Genomic DNA, 15,762 nt, shown 5'->3' on the forward strand with positions numbered 1-15,762 from the left:
CGGTTCCGGTCTGGTTTTTTTCTATGGTTTATAAGTGTTGTTGTCAATCCATTTCTCGGTCTCTCTGCCTCTCTCTCCCTCAGTGTTAGGCTTTGAAGTGCATATCGTTACAACAGATACAATTCCGTCAAACAGGGCCGAATTCACTTGCGCGATACTGACTTCTTCTTGCCCGTAGCACCCGAAGCAGGTTGTTGAGCTTTCTGGGCTGCCATCGTGTTGAGAGTGTGCATCTTGATCGTCGCGAACGGAGATTGCGAAAAGGACGAGTTTGCAAGAATCGCGGGTAACCGGCTCGACTCGCTTGTCCTACGCGAATTTCGGTAGAATCACGAAGATTAGCATTGCCTCATGAGAAGGAGAAACGGATCACACGACTTGCAGAACACGCTGACGCTTCTTGGCAGTCAGCTTCTCTTTTCCTTTCCCGCCCGTCCCCGATTTCGCGTGCTCATCGTCGTCGATCATGGCCGCCTTCTCGTCCTCGTCCTGAGCCGAGTGAGAGTCGTCAAACTCGGGTTCGATCTCGGGCAAGACGTCCTGGAAATCGTTGAGCGAGGTGACAAGGTTCGCCTCAGGTCTCGCAGCTCGCTTGAGGCGTCGCGAATGCGATTTCGAATACGGGTTTGAGCGAGCATTGATCTCTGTAATCCAATACGTCTCAGATTTGATCAAGCAAGCAAAAAAGGGAGGTCCGGATGACGAACGGTCGAGCAAGTTTTGACGTTTCGCTTGTTGTTTCTCTGCTTTGGTCAAGCGCGGAGCTTTCTCCTCGCCGTGCAGCTTTGCCACTTCATCGAGTGGGACTTCTTTTGGTAGCGGTACTTCGGGCTCGGGTTGTTCGACCACTCGAGGCGCCTTTGTAACGTGTGGTGGTCAATTACAAGGATCGTTCGCTCAGACAGGAGTACATGAGACGTACCTGCATGGGAGCCATCTCGGCCGGATCCATCATGTAACTGTCGTCGAGCGCATCGGGAGTCGCGATCGTTTTCGCCGAAGTCGAGGAAGAAGGTCTGGCGGCCTTGGTGTGGCCGGGGAGAGAAGTGCGGCTTCGAGCAGCACGGGGCTGTAACGAGCTCCAGACATTAGCAAGCAGCCCTACAAGGTGAAGAGAGCATCTTTTCACACCATGTTGATCGATGCAAATGAAGTAAGTTGGCGTCTCGCTGTCGCTCTTTCACCTACGCACGCAGCGACATCCGACTCTCGGCATGGCCTGAAAGAAAGATCTGGCATGGAACCGGCTACTCTCGGCTCGACCATCTCGACCGTCTCTGGTTTAGACTTGTTCAACTCGATCCGATGGGACACCTCGCAACCCGACACTCTCGTTGACGGTCTCGACGCACTCTTGCACGGGTCTGCAACACCTCTAAGACGTGGCGATATCATCGAGGTTCAAGGAGTCACTGCAAGCGGGAAAACCCAACTGCTCGTCCGGATCGCCGTCAACGCTCTCCTACCTCGCAGGGCTCACGTCCGGCTCGAGCGGGACGTTGTACAGATCGTCGTCGGAGGGAAAGAGGAGCAAGTCGTTTGGATCGACTGCACGGCGCGCGAATTTGACATTGACCGGATCGTGCGCATCCTGAGAGCGCACTTTGTCAGCGTCATCAACCAGTACCGCAGGCCCAAGGGAATCGGACCGCCAACGGACCAAGAGCTCGACAGTCTCGTCGAAGAATGTATGACGAGATTTTACGTCTTCTCGCCGACGAGTACCCTGCAACTCGCGAGCACGATTCAGACGTTGCCCGAATGGCATGTCTCGACCGGAGGGGACGAGCTCGCGTATATCTTGATCGACGGTATGACCGAGTTTGCGTGGCTCGACCAGTACGACCGCGAGGTCGAGCGCAACACAAAGAAAACGCTTCAGACCGTACCTCCTCTGCGCCTCTTCTCCGCCGCTCTCGCTCGTTTGCGTCATGTCCTCGCGCCGCTCGTATTCATTACGCAGTGGGTCCTGCGCCCTTCGCAACCGGTCGCGACCCCGTCTCAACAGAATTTGCCCTTTTACCGCCATCATTTCACCCCGCCGCTGTATCCATCGCTCACGTCGACCGTACCCCTCGAACCGGACAATCCGCTCGCCCCTATCTACTACCCGTCTTCGTCATCGGCCGTGTTTCCGATCAACTTTCACCTGACGCTGCACCCTGCGCCGAAACCCGTGTTCCGCAAGGGTATCTCGCTTGGAATGGTGCTCAAGGAGGGCGTGAGAACGGACCGGGCAAAAGAAAGGCAGACCGAAGGAATCGTGTGCGTTCTAAGGGAAGCCGGGGGCAACGAGGTGGGCAGCTGGGAAATGACCATTACGGCCACGGACATTATAGCTTGAATGATCATAGATGCAATGGAGGGTTTTCCTCTCTTCAGCTCTCTCATGCGGTTCGGCCGAGACAGGCCACTACAGTAGAGTGCTGCTTGAATCCAGCGAGCGATGGTAGAGTTTCTCAGAGAGTGGCGATCTCCGAGATCAGCGAGATGGCCAGCTCCGGGTTCCGGCCGGCGCCGGGCACAAAGTTGCTCATCGCCCGACGTCGATGTCATTCTTTGGCCTGTTCATGTTTACTCGGCATTCTCGGTTCTTCGTTCCTTCATCTCTGCCGCGACATCTCTTAAATATCAGGATGGCATCGACAACAGCCCCACAGACATTCGCAGAAGCACTGCAGCGAATTCAAGTCCTCGAGGATCAACTCGCCCTCGCACATCGCGCGTTTCACGAACACACTGGCGGCAAATCCCTATCCGACTATCTCGAACGGTCTCCGTCTCCTCTGTATCGCTCCGTCTCTCAGGCGTCGAGCGAGTCGGAATCGTCGCGCCCCTCATCCCCCCGGCTATCGGCCGATCGCACTGGCCCTCTCCCGACTCCTCCGCTGCCCGGTAGCAAACCGCAGCCTCAAGTGGCTTCAAAGCCGAAACCACCAGTCGACATCGGAGCGTTCGTGTTGCGCGCGTTGGCGTTGAGGAAGAACTTGACGATCGGTGCGGTCGATTCGCTCGAGGCAGAAGGCGAATTCGGGAGGATCGTCAAAGGGAGCGGGTTGAACGACAAACAGGTGGCACAAGTGCGGGAATGGGCAGGATTGGCGTAAGATCGTCGCTCGAAGGCGCATCGACCCCGACCACGGTCTTTCCTTTGGACCTCGTTTCGACTTTACCCTGGACCGGAACTCTTTTGTAAACTCATTTATATACGTATTCAATGCAAAATACCCAGCGGCATTCCTTGCGACCCCTTGTGCTCCGAGGTGTTTTCCGACAAGTACGTATACGCGGGTCGCGGCATCGCTTGAAACGTTTGACGAGGTCTACATAGCCAGCATCCCGGTACGCCTAGGTTCCATCCGCACCACATGACCGCACCTGACCAGTCCGACCCGCGTCTACGATCCCGGTGGCAATTGCGTTACAACGTCGAGGATAGAATGGTTGCGCGCGACCGCTTACAGAAAGCTGTAGACTCCACTGAGAGACTCAATGACTCTGTTGTTCCCTTTGGCTGCCATCGAGGTCTTCGCGTTCAGTACAAATGCACGTGCGCCGTGCACGCGCCTCGGCCGCGAGCGAATAAGCTACCCGCCCAGTATTTTCCTATCTAGGTGATTCAGGCACCATACCCTGAGGCGTGTCCAAGGGAAGGATCGCGGATTCCTCCAAGAGGCAGCACCGGAATTTTTTCCTGCACGGCTCGGGTCGTTGATCCGCAGCAGCTCGGCGGCCACGGCCCACAGGCGGTCGCAGTTTGATGAAGCGCTCGCCTTCCTTCGCTTGACTGCACGCAGCTGCGCGCTTCTGTATTCGTCTTCGCGGCCAGGGACCCAATACAAGATCTGTCGACATCTGCAAGCGCTTCATTGCCCAGTCGATTCTCAAACCCTCGGCGCCTCGAAATCAATCAACCAAGGATCCTCCTCACCGCCTTTCCGCCTCGCTCACAATATGTGGTCCTCGAAAGCGCTGGCGCTGATCTCTCTGTGAGTATCACTGTCACTTTTGCGCGCGTCGAACGCGTGTCGGTCCCTTCAATCGAGACAATGGGAGATTGCTGCGATCGAAGTAACCGACGAACGGGGGTCTCCAATCGAGCTATACGACTCAGTCCACCCTGAACGAGCCCTAGAATTCTCCTCAGGCGTGTCAAGCACCCGTAACAGTCAGGCCGAGGCGGTCGAAAGGCCTCGTATTGATTGTTTGTCTCGTCGCGCGCAGGCTCGTCCCGGCGGTACTCGCGCAAACTGCCTGCAATGGCTACGCCGAGTTCTGTGATCGCAAGTATTCGAACGTGTCGGTCATTGGCGCGCACAACTCGTACGGAGTCTCGAGCGGAAGTGGTCAGCTTTGCCCCCAGCATTCCCCCTTCGCGGGCCAGTCCACTGATCCAAGCTTGTGCAATTCGACAGTCGCGGCAAACCAGAACTACACTGTCGAAACTCAACTCAACAATGGGATCCGGCTGTTGCAAGTCCAAGGTCACATGAACAGCAATGAACTGCACCTCTGCCATACGAGGTTCGCATAAGCGCATTCTTTTACTCTCTCCTGTAGAAACTAAGACGCTGCTCTCATGACAGTTGTTTCCTGCTCGATGCCGGCACATTCACGAGCTACCTGACAACGGTCAAGAAATGGATGGATGCAAACCCGAATGAAGTCATTACGCTCGTTCTCGTCAACACGGATGGCATCGCGCCTTCGGTCTGGGCGCAATCCTACGTCGATTCGGGCTTGTCTTCTTATGTCTACACTCCGTCGAGCGTGCCAGTCGCATACGGTTCATGGCCGACTCTCCAATCGATGATCAGCGCCAACACGAGGGTCGTGAGCTTCCTTGCCCAGCAGGCCGACGTGTCAAGTGTACCGTACTTGCTCGACGAGTTCACCAACGTATGGGAGACGCCCTATGACGTACGCCCAATCTCGCTCTCGCGCTGCGGGCCGCATCAGTACTGACATTGTTCCATTCGGTGCATTGGTAGGAAACGGACGAGTCTTTCCCTTGCACGGTCGATCGCGTGACTGGGAGTGCCGAGGGCAAGATGGTGAGCTTCGATTTTACGAGGACAGCCATGACTTCTTTTGGCGGAGATGCTCAGATTCCTCTCTTGGGTCACAGTACATGATGAATCACTTCCTCGACGTCAACACGACCTTGTTCGGCACGACTATCCCGGTACCCGACACGGCGAGGTTGCTCGAGACGCATGCCGCGTCAGGAGCAGCACCGGCACTGTCTGCCCAAGCTGATCAATGCTATCAGAACCACGGCTACTACCCGACGTTCACGCTCGTCGATTACTACGATGTCGGTAACGGCAGCGTCTTTGGTTAGCAGCTTCTTTTTCCCGATTGGTCTCCTCTCTCAGGTTCATGGCTGACTTTTGGTAAATTACCTTTTGCAGAGGTGGTTGCGGCCATGAACGGAGTCGAGTACAAGGCGGTCAAGATGGGCAACGGAACTTCGACTACTGGCAAGACCAGCACCTCGGGTGGCGGATCTGCGAGTTCGACTCCGCTCAACTCGGCGACATCCTTCGCGGGATCGCTCTCACCACTGAGCGTCGCCGCGATCGTCTCGACCGCTCTCTTGGCGCTGGTTGCCTAGATAGCTTTGAGAACCTGTGTATAGCCAGATAGTCATTTCTCCCGCTCCAAGCATCATTAGCGCGAATGAACAGACACTTGTTTCGGTTTAGCAAGTTTGCCGAGTCCGGGATTTCGGCTCGTCGCGCTCCTCGCTGAATGACCGCATTATCGCCTCTCTTGCTTTCTCCAGCTGTTCCTCCCCTCTATCACCTATCTCGCAGTGAGACTTCGCGCATACAGCACTCTGCTTCCCTGTTGCAAACGCCAGGCCGCCATTCTTGACCTTCTTCGGCCCCACTTCGCTCGACTTTCTTTCAACGCTTATCGCCGCCCTCGTACGCCTATATCGGATACAGCAACTGTCGTATAAGATTCCTTGTATGGCTATGATCCAATCCGCGTCGACTTCGTCTCTAAGGAGAAGCCCGTTGTCCCGCTCGACCTCGCTCGATTCGCAAGCCTTTCATGCTCTCCCGCTCACGACAAGCCGGCACCAGCTACTTCGAGCACAAACTAGCCTTGAACTCATGACGAGGCGGCCAGGTGGACGGGATACCTTCAAATTGCAGTCGGACGATGCTTCGAAAGTTGGCGAGGTGGACGAGAGCAACTACAAAGGAATTGCAGCAGACCTCGATCAGGTCTTGCAAGATCGGAGACAGAAGCGAGCAGGAGACAGCATGGAAGAGGAAGAGGAAGACGGGCGACAAGAACCAACGTCCCACAGCTTGAACACGACCATCCTCGACTCGATTGGCTCGAATGAATCTTCTCTTCCGACAGCAGATAGTCCAGCAAATCCGCACAATTCGGACACGTTGGGCCGAAGCAAAGACGAGGATTATTCGCCAGATTGGAGTCCCGAAGCGTGCACTGTTCGTCTCGTTGCAGCCGGTCAAGGGGGTGGAGGATCATCTGCATCACGATCGTCTCAGAGACGACCACACGAACGTGTCGTCTTCGATATTCCCATGGAGCCAGCGGAGTGGATCCGCCTCGAGACTATCTCGCCGCAACAAGACCGCGAAGCCGCACAAAGCTCAACGAGCTGGAACTATGAGACTCTCTTCACACGTTCCATGATGGCAAAATATTCGAAAGAAGAAGAGGATCGGGCAAATGCGCGGAGCGCTGGGAGATCAGCTGCTAAACGAAGAATCGAAGCGATACACGCTCAACTATCTTGGATGACCGCTTGAAGAGAACTCGTAAATTAGGATCAACAATACCTCGAGCATGCCCTGTACGATATAGTGCTTCCCTTTCTGCTCACCGTGTTGTGACAAAATGGAAACCCCTAGAAACGCCACAAAAACAAAGTGTCTTGTAACTCTTGTCTTCTGAGCTATTCCAGTCTTTTTGGATTGTACAGCTGGAAAGGACACTGTCAAGCAAAATTATTACAAGAAACAGGGCGTGATGTGACAGCGGCATGCTACATGAAAACCAAATCGAGCGCTTGTCGTACGGCTGCCTTTAATCGACGTCCTCGATCACAGGCTGGTCAGCATCGTGGTTCATGCGCGAGCTTTGCTGTTGACTGTGTCGCTCTCGCGCAAGTCTTTGTTCCGCTGCTTCAGCGGCTCTTCTTTCCGGCGACTTGTCCTCCTGTTCGTCCTCTGCATCGGTCCATGCATCATGCGCGCCATCTCCTGCCTCATCGATGTCCATCGGGTCGCCATGGCCGATGTTGCCACCAAACGTCCAGCTTCCTGGCAACCGCGAGCCGTTCTGGACTTCCGGTATTCTTGCTGTTGACGGCACCACATTCGAGCTTCCTGATCGTGAGAGCACAGGGGCAGGAGCATTTCGACTCAAATCTGCCGAGGTCGATGCTTGCGGACTTGTGGTGTCGCTCGTCGTGCCAAAAGGTGCGGACTGCGCGGTATGATCGGATCTGGGTGGTTCAGGTTCGATATAACCTTCTTGCCCTGGTTGCGGAATCAGCGCGTAACGGCAGACGGGACATGTTCCGCTCGTCTTGAGCCATGGTACGATGCAATCGGGGTGGAACAAATGGCGACATGGTAGGGAGGCGAGAGTTTCTGAAACGACAAAGTCGTCTTGACAGATCGTGCAGTCTTTGACCGTATCGTGACCTGTTTGCACGGAATTCAGCTGACGTGAGAATCTCGGGGAGAACAATGCATACTTAAGGCGGGCAGCTTACTCAACAGATCAGGTGTGACTTCCACTTTCGGCAGTTTCTCAATCATTTCTTCGGTAGCAGGGACCGGCCCCGCTCGTCCAGCAGCCTAGCAAATGAAAGTCAGTTGCGGAAGAAAGGACAAGGGGCGCAGAAGCTTCGAATAGGGCTCACCTGTTCCATCAAGTCGTTCAGCAAGTTTTGGAAGTTGGCTTCTCCGCCCCATACATAATCGCCTGCGTTCCCAGCAAGTCCGCTATTGATACCGAACGCATTCATGAGCGAAAAGAGGTAAGAGAGTGGGTTGCCATCTCGCCTCGTAGGCCGGTCCGCTGACGCGTCTCGCACTCCGTTGGGCCCAGGGTCGCTGTTCGATCGGCGCTCCGAAGTGGTTTGATCAACACCACCTTCTGCAAAAGGGTTGTTGGAAGGATCGTCGGCAGGATGCGGCTCCGGATCGCCGAAAGCTTCACCTAGAAAGCTACGAGCTCGGAACGGAAAGCGTGTGTCAGCAGATATGAGACCTTGTCCATGAAGTGCACTACCAGGGAAGGACGCTCACGCAGCGAGGTTCTGGATAGGGACCTGATTCCTCGGCTCGTGATCTTCTCTGGGCAGTTCTTCGTCGTCTGGGTCCTCTACCGCCTCCGTATTCTGTGACCGCTGCTGTGCTGTACCGCCGAGAGGAGCAGCTAGACCGAGCGCGCTGAGAATTGTCGATCCCAGATTGGGCGGTGCACCTGGTCCCGATGCAGCACCTCCACCACGGCCCTGCGCGCCCCTGGCAGCGATAATGTTACCGTCTGGACCGATTGCGAATGCGAAACCGCCTCCGTGAGCTTGTCCGAACGGTTGTACGCCTGAGGCTCCACCCCTCCCGATTTCCTGTAACAGCTCGCCTAGGGGAATCCCGGGTCCGTCAGCGGGATCGAAGTCCCTCGGATCATCTGGCGAGGGATCCGAATCGTCTGCTGGTAGCTATAGCACGGATTGAGTCACCTCGGCATGAGTATCCTGCGGAATCAGATCAAGGACTGACCTCTTCCACAAAACTCCCTTGACAATGGGGGCACAGAGGTTCCGGAGTCTCAAGGAAGTCGCTACCTTCGTGTTGACACTCGTGGCAAAAGTATCGTGTCATGTGGCGGGAGAATTGGCGAGATGTTTAGCACGATTCCGATCACTTGCGATTTCGTCACGGTCCCGGCAACAGATCTTTATTCTCGGGCCCTCAAAACTCCTCGTCCAATCAACGTTGTATACGATAATATTTCGCTGTCCAAGCTTTCGACGAACAGAAAAACATGGCTGCAGAGAAGGTTCGAAAAACCTTTTTGTCTGAGCATTCCAGTAGCTTGCATCTGGTACCCGTGCGTCCTCGAGTGGCCAACGCCCACAACTACAGAACAGATCCTACCAGACCGAATCCTCCCACTTGTTTCCGCATGAGAGCGGACACACCCTCGTTCTCACTGCTCTTCGGCCCTTGCGCCACTCTCCAAGACGCCAACTAGGCACTTTACATATGCCAGAGCCCCGAAAGCAAGATCATACAAGTCTTACTAAGCTTTGCACCCACATCTACTTCGCTGAGCGTATACAGAAGCAGCGTGACTAAATAAAGCGACGAACCGCCGGCGTCCACGTCCTATTCTCCCAAGACACTGGTGACCTGAATCCCAGATCATGTCCCTGCTTCGCCTCGACTGGGAAGGATATTCAACAGCGCAGCTTTGTCGGCGCTTAGGCAGTTCCCCTTGTCAAAACCCGGTAAAGACCGCGCTGGCCGAACGCTTGGGTGATGGCACTGGGTCATCCGAGCTGGACGAGTTGCTCTCGAGGTCTCGCGCTGCGCGATTGCAGGCTTTATGCCTCCCGCCCGCCTTGATCTAGATAAGGAATTCTGTCAAGCGAAGATTTTGCGCGTACGCGTAATTGATGCCGTACAAGCTGACAGAGAGACTGCACCTCGTTACGACAGTGCACCTTGTCACAACATCGCAAAAAAGCTTACAATTAAGCAGGGAGAGCCAGATAGCCCGTGAGGGCGAGAGGCGAGAATGCGGTCCTAGCGCAAGTTCGCCAGAGGTCGAATGGTGCCAATGAGCACAATCATACCACGCAGCGGTTCTACAAAGTCAGATCTCGCTCGGACGACTCGGTGTGGATACATGGAGCAGCTCGATAGCAAGCGAGAGACATCGATGATCGCAAGGACTACCAACGGTCGTGGATTTACCTATACCGATCACACAGCGATGCAGCTCCAGCAGCTCCAGTAGATACATCATGCATTCGTCGCTGTGATTATATACAAGCGAATACAAGCAGGTTCAGCTTCGACACACAGAGTCTGCGTCAACGTTCATCCGTTATCTCCGAGCAGGCGTGCTTCGACCCCGTCGTCTTCGGCTCGTGCCAAGTAAAGCGTGCCAGATTTGGGGCAACGTACGAGAACTTCCGACAGCCGGCGGCTGCGGCACGAGCATTCCTGCGTTCCTTGAGCGGATTCTCCTCGGGCGCTTAAGCTTCAACCTCGCGTTTCGCTTCCCCTCCAACAATCGACGCCCAGAAGAACGGAATCTCGACCAGCCAGACTTGCGATTTAAGGTGATCAACCTACTATCCGCGGGAAGGGGTGCGACGACGATCCCTCGTAGACGACGACTCAGGAACACGAGTCACGACGCGTACTCGACGCGTCCTTCTTCGTGAGTTACTCCTCCTCCGAACGCTTGGTGTATCGTACGCTGTGTGAGATCGCTTGCCAGAGCACGGGCGATGCTGACTCTTACTGTGAACGTGGACGCCGCAGTTCGGACTTCCTGTGAAACAAACGCGGAGAAGCCAACGCCGATCGAAGAAGAAAAAAAGGGCGCTTCGCGTTTCTCGGCTTGGCTTTGACTCTCAGCTCAATGATCCCCTCTGCCTCGTCAACTCCACCGCTGGCGAGCACAATCACGCGAGCCGGTTCTCCGACCGACAACCGCAAAGCGACCGGACGCGCGTTTCCTCCGCCTCTCTCGTTTGCAGGAGATCCGCAACAACATCCCGATTCTCGCTCAACGAAACTCGAAGGACTCACGAGCCCGCCGTACTCGGCCAGGGGTATCAGACACGCGTCCCCGTTCACACCAGACCGACCGGAACAGCGCAGAATGGAACGGTCCCCTCGATCTCCGATGGACTCGCAAACGCGTCGGGAGCCGGGGCAGAGCAGGATGTTCAGCAACGAAGCAAGATTCCACAACGGGGAACCTGATGAAAGGCGAGATGACGCGAGAGGCCAGCGAACGGGAGCGAAGCTTGCTCAATCAACCTCGTCTGCTTCGGGCAGACCGAGAAATACGCAGTCGGTTCTCGGCTACAGCTCGTATGGGAAAAAAGGAACTTCGCCTGGAAGAGCGTCTCGGCCCGAGGCAGGACTCGCTGCGTCTTCGCAACACCAGCCTGCTCAGGGACTCAACGGCTCGAGTCGGTATCTTTTGACCGTTATCCCTCCTTCGCATCTGCCTCACGATCCGCCGCATCCTCGGACAAACCCTCAATGCTCTGGTTATGGTCCGCCTGAACACTTCAAGTGAGCCTTTCATCTCCCGACTGTTTCCGCTTAGCTATGCAGAGTTGCTGACATCTATTGCTCGATGGCTCGTACAGACGTGGAACCCTGGTGCCGCTGTACCCAACACTATCTTCTCAAGTTGCTGCCATTGCGAGAGAATACGGCCTACCTTCGACCGGTGGCCTCGTGCTGTACCTCCTCTCGACGATCGACCCCTCCTCATCGAGCTCGCAAGCGCTGCCCGGGTCGGCAGGCTTTACTGGAGAAGGAGGACCGCGTATCTCTGACGCGGCCTGGAGCCTGCTGTGGGCACGGCTGTTCGAGGAGGAGCAAGAGCTCTATCTGGTCGCCGATGACGAAGTGACGGATGAAGAGGAGTTTGCGCCACCCGTGCCACCGATTCCTCCTTCGCATCAACCTGTCGATGATGACGATGCACGCTCTCGGCAACCATCGGACGAGCAAGCTATCTTTTCAGGCGAAGACGACCACGAACGGACAAGCTTTTCGAGTGACGCTGGTCTCGAAGCAGATGACCCTTCGGCATCCGACAAGTCGAAATCTCGCAGAAGCAGTGCATCCAGTCGCAACGCCCTCGGACGCGGTGCTCCTCCTGCCTTGCCTTCTCCAGGACCTCGAACCCGCCCGTCCCATCGGTTCTCACACTCGCAACAGCGATATGTCTCGCTCCCGACATCTGCCGCATCGACCCCTCAACGCGTTTCTTCGCACAACTCGCTTCGATCCGCCCGGACCGGGCTTCCACCATTCTACCATTCCTCGAACGCCTCTGGTCGCTCGGTTTCGCACGGCAGCTACGCTTCATCATTCCTGTCGAGTACACCAGCTCCAGGATACGGCGCTTCGGTCGTTGTCGGCAAGGTCGAGTTCGACATCGATAGAAGAGGGGCCAAGGGAAAATGGTACGACAGCTGGGCCGAAGGTGCCATGACCATCACTCAGGGCGCCGTAGAGTCAGCACCAGCTGCCGAACGATGGCAAGAACTTCAGCTCCCGGATATCGTGAAAGCGAAAGAACTCCCTCCGTCGGCACAAGAAGAAGCATTCTCATTCAGCGATACGTTCACACCGCCCCAGTCGGACGACATCTCGACCATGGAACACGATACGCGCGCGAGGACACTGAGCGGAGCATCTAGAGGCATGGACTCTGCAACATCTGCATGGTCGTTGGCAGCGATGGCTGAGCGAGTCGAGCAGACCGAAGCGAAAGAGGCACAGGAGGAGGAGCAAGCGGAGGACTCGTTCGTAGACAAGGAACAGCTCGCGGCTCGCTCGAGACCGACATCGATGGCTTCGACAGCACTCGTCGACAGTGACAAGGAACACAGCGAAGCTGACGAGGAACACGCGCTCGTTGGTGATGAGGGTTACTCGCAACTCGAAGACGAGGAAGAATCGCAGCATCTTACTCGGGCATCGTTCTCGGACGAACCTTCCGAGAAGGGCTCCGATGCTCGCGAGGTCCGAGACTTCGAGAAGGAGGGAGAGGAAGAGCAGGAGACAGAAGAGGTAGCAGATCAACCGGAAGACAAGGCTAACCCCGAGCAAGATCCTCTCGGGGACGTTTTCGAGTCAGATGAAGCGACATGGCAAGCTCTCTCAACGGAACCGGCAGCACCCCGATTGCGCGAACAAGACTCCCTCGAGACGACCGGTCTGGGGATCGTTGGTGCACGCATCAATGCCCTTGCAGCAACCGCGCCTACAGGGGTTATCGAACGTCTCCCGGAAGAGCAGGCGATCGACGAAGAGCAAGAACAGCCGTTGCCGGAGAACGATGTAGGCGAGGTCTTCTCGATGCTTCACTCTGCCCAAGCCGCTGCTCTCGCTGCCGGCCCACTCGCGTCCCCTATTCGCCTGGATGACTCGCCAAAGACAGCATTAGAACGCGGACTGTCCGCCGGCTCGCGCGATGTCGATAAGGGCGAAGAGCATCCGCATGACTCCCCCTTCAAGATGGCACACTCTACGAACACGTCGGTTAGCACGGTCAACTTCAACGTACGGCCCCCGTCGACGATTGCGTCGATGTCGCCCGAGTACATCCCGCAGCGCAAGCAACGACAAGGCTGGACCAACGTTCCCGCCGTGGTTGAAGCCTCGATTTCTCCGTCTTCCTCGATGTCTTCCATCGCCGTCCCGGATTCGCAACGGGCTTCCACCATCGGACTCATGGAGAACTTGGATGATCTCGAGCGGGCCCTCGCTGAGCTCTCCCCGCGGGCGAACAAGCTGCAATCGCCGAATCAGCCTGAAGCCATCCCGGAAGAGCCTACCCAGCCAGTATTCGCTCCGCCTCCTCGCTCATCTTCTCGAGAGCCCGTCATCGGGCAGGAAGATCAACAAGAAGCTCCTTCTTCAACGGATCCCGCTTCGCCTCTGCACCTTATGCCTAGGCACGAGTCGCGTCCCGAGTTCACTCCCGCTTCTTCGTTCGCCAGCGAAGAAAGCTTCGTGACCGCTGTTCCGGCACCAGAGATCTCGCCCTCTGTCGAGCCAACACGGATACCTCGCAGCTCCTCGCTCTCAAAAGGGCAAGATACGCAAGCGCCTCACCTCATCGCGCTGCCTCCGTCGCCTCTCCCGCCGAGCCCTTCGTCCGTGAATTCCAACGAGGCAGCTGACGACCACACTCCGACGGTCGATACAGTCGGTCCCGACTGGTCCACCTTGCCCCAGTCACCGCCCCGATTGCCGATCAGCGTGCCAGAGCCCGAACTCCCTCCTATTCCCGCGAAAGCGGAAGACAATGCACCAGCTGTGGCTCCATCGACAGGTGCGCGATCGCCTGGACCGATCAAATCGCTCCGAATGAACAAGCCGTGGGGCAACAAAGACAACCGGACTGCCAAGCAGCCTTCGCCCGATCCCAATGCTGATGAGCCTCCAGTGCCCAAATCTCCCCTGGGCGCGTTCTTCGGCAAGTCAACCTTTGGCAAAGCGAAAGGTTTCTTCAAAAAGTCTGAATGTGAGTGTTCTTTCGAAGCTTTTGTTGCGACTTGCTTCCTGCTGACGCTCCAAGATCGGCATAGCATCGCAAGATGACCACGCAACGAACCCGAATCCTACCGTCTCTCCCGAGATTCCCATCCCGGCTCTTCCCAGCCAAGCGGCGCCTCCGCCCGTTCGAAAGGATTCTCTCGAAGCTACTGCCCGTCCTGTTCCGACTGTCAGCGAAACCTCATTGCGTGGCCTCGAAGATGCGACAACATTGCCGGAGTCGTCTGTCGTTCCCGGTCCGACGCCCGGCGCGCCATTCTCCAGCGTTGCTGAATCGATTCACAGCGGGCCGATCTCGCGGCCAGACTCGCCTTTCTACAACGAGGCGACACCTGACTATCCCCCGAGCGTGACGGGAGCCACCCCTGCCTCTCCCCTCGTATCACCGCACACGACTCTCTCGCCGACTGCGAACGCCTTCCCGCAGCCTCCTTCCATGCATGCTTCCGCAAGTTCTCCTTCTCGCGCCGATGTTCACTTGGCCTCGCCTCGTTCTGAATACCTGCCCTCTACCCCTCGAGCTGGACCCACGGGCACGGCTACTTCTCCCGGGCCCGGGAACAACGCATCCTACCCGGCGTCGGCTCCCGTCACCCCGGCCGAGTGGCCGAATGCGAGATTCGGCGGTACCTTGGGAGGTGCTGCCCAAACCACCCCAGCGAGCGAGCGGTCCAGGAGGAAGCCCAGGCTGAGTGCCGACATCGACCAGCTGTTGTCACAGATGAACGACATCGACTTCGGTATTGGCGGTGACGACGATGACGCAGAAGGAGACGACGTTACCAGCCCTGTCAACATGGAAGTTTCCCCACAACTTGTCGAACCGAACGACGACTACTTGACGAGCCAAGGCCAGACATTCTTGCGCGACCAGCACAATCCACAGGGGCAGGACAGCAGCATGCTCGGTGTGCAAGGGAACGCGCACAGAGGCATTCTGAGCGCCGACCTGAGCGCCCTGGGTTCTATGATGACGGGCTTTGCGTGAGTGGCTCTCGAGTACTCAAGCCGAACGACACTATTCTGATGCCATTCCTGACGGCCGCAGCTCGCCACCACTGTCGCCCGAAGCGCCTGCGCATTCGACTCTCTCTCCTAACGTCTCATAGATAGACGTGGACTTGACTTTTAAATTTATCTCTCGTTCGCACCGCTCTACTACCAATCCTGCCTTGATACCCATTCCAGATTGTCGATGCTTCCCCCAAGTTGTGTGTAAATCATGAGCTTAATTGGATACTGTGGGACGTTCAGAAAATCGTTTACCTCACGTCGTCTTATAGTACTTTCGCTCTCTGATTCGAACGGCGCGTGTGAATCGGTTCTGATGCTCAAAATCCGCGGTGTTCGGTGCTTTTGGGTACTAACGTCCTCGTTCAGTCGACAGAAAGCCCGTCTCCTTCTGAAAAGGACCGAGGTAAAAGGAAAAAAG

The 15,762-nt window shown here is 56.4% G+C and overlaps 6 protein-coding genes across 6 annotated transcripts; 4 read left to right on the plus strand and 2 right to left on the minus strand.

Moving 5' to 3' along the window:
• Positions 1-143: 143 nt before the first annotated feature.
• On the minus strand, positions 144-1,134 carry JCM15063_005955 (FAM207/SLX9 family protein; the record flags this gene model as incomplete). The annotated part of the gene is made up of 5 exons (XM_076676711.1): positions 144-309; positions 383-644; positions 708-858; positions 923-1,069; positions 1,132-1,134. 5 exons carry the CDS (start codon positions 1,132-1,134, stop codon positions 144-146), a joined length of 729 nt encoding a protein of 242 aa, XP_076536170.1.
• Positions 1,135-1,237: 103 nt separating this feature from the next.
• On the plus strand, positions 1,238-2,344 carry JCM15063_005956 (uncharacterized protein; the record flags this gene model as incomplete). Its single annotated transcript, XM_076676712.1, has 1 exon — positions 1,238-2,344. One exon carries the CDS (start codon positions 1,238-1,240, stop codon positions 2,342-2,344), a length of 1,107 nt encoding a protein of 368 aa, XP_076536171.1.
• A 292-nt stretch (positions 2,345-2,636) lies between these two features.
• On the plus strand, positions 2,637-5,617 carry JCM15063_005957 (uncharacterized protein; the record flags this gene model as incomplete). Its single annotated transcript, XM_076676713.1, has 7 exons — positions 2,637-3,103; positions 4,225-4,346; positions 4,416-4,524; positions 4,587-4,920; positions 4,992-5,054; positions 5,129-5,339; positions 5,415-5,617. The coding sequence occupies 7 exons, from the start codon at positions 2,637-2,639 to the stop codon at positions 5,615-5,617; spliced, it is 1,509 nt and encodes a 502-aa protein (XP_076536172.1).
• Positions 5,618-6,125: 508 nt separating this feature from the next.
• JCM15063_005958 (uncharacterized protein) lies at positions 6,126-6,797 on the plus strand (the record flags this gene model as incomplete). Its single annotated transcript, XM_076676714.1, has 1 exon — positions 6,126-6,797. One exon carries the CDS (start codon positions 6,126-6,128, stop codon positions 6,795-6,797), a length of 672 nt encoding a protein of 223 aa, XP_076536173.1.
• A 277-nt stretch (positions 6,798-7,074) lies between these two features.
• JCM15063_005959 (uncharacterized protein) lies at positions 7,075-8,885 on the minus strand (the record flags this gene model as incomplete). Its single annotated transcript, XM_076676715.1, has 5 exons — positions 7,075-7,697; positions 7,769-7,853; positions 7,919-8,225; positions 8,307-8,722; positions 8,784-8,885. The coding sequence occupies 5 exons, from the start codon at positions 8,883-8,885 to the stop codon at positions 7,075-7,077; spliced, it is 1,533 nt and encodes a 510-aa protein (XP_076536174.1).
• Positions 8,886-10,659: 1,774 nt separating this feature from the next.
• JCM15063_005960 (uncharacterized protein) lies at positions 10,660-15,439 on the plus strand (the record flags this gene model as incomplete). The annotated part of the gene is made up of 4 exons (XM_076676716.1): positions 10,660-11,324; positions 11,402-14,298; positions 14,363-15,314; positions 15,379-15,439. The coding sequence occupies 4 exons, from the start codon at positions 10,660-10,662 to the stop codon at positions 15,437-15,439; spliced, it is 4,575 nt and encodes a 1,524-aa protein (XP_076536175.1).
• Positions 15,440-15,762: the final 323 nt, after the last annotated feature.

The sequence above is a fragment of the Sporobolomyces koalae genome (genome assembly GCF_050403365.1).
Source record: "Sporobolomyces koalae JCM15063 DNA, S_koalae_JCM15063T_v1_ctg5, whole genome shotgun sequence".
Lineage (NCBI taxonomy): Eukaryota > Fungi > Basidiomycota > Microbotryomycetes > Sporidiobolales > Sporidiobolaceae > Sporobolomyces > Sporobolomyces koalae.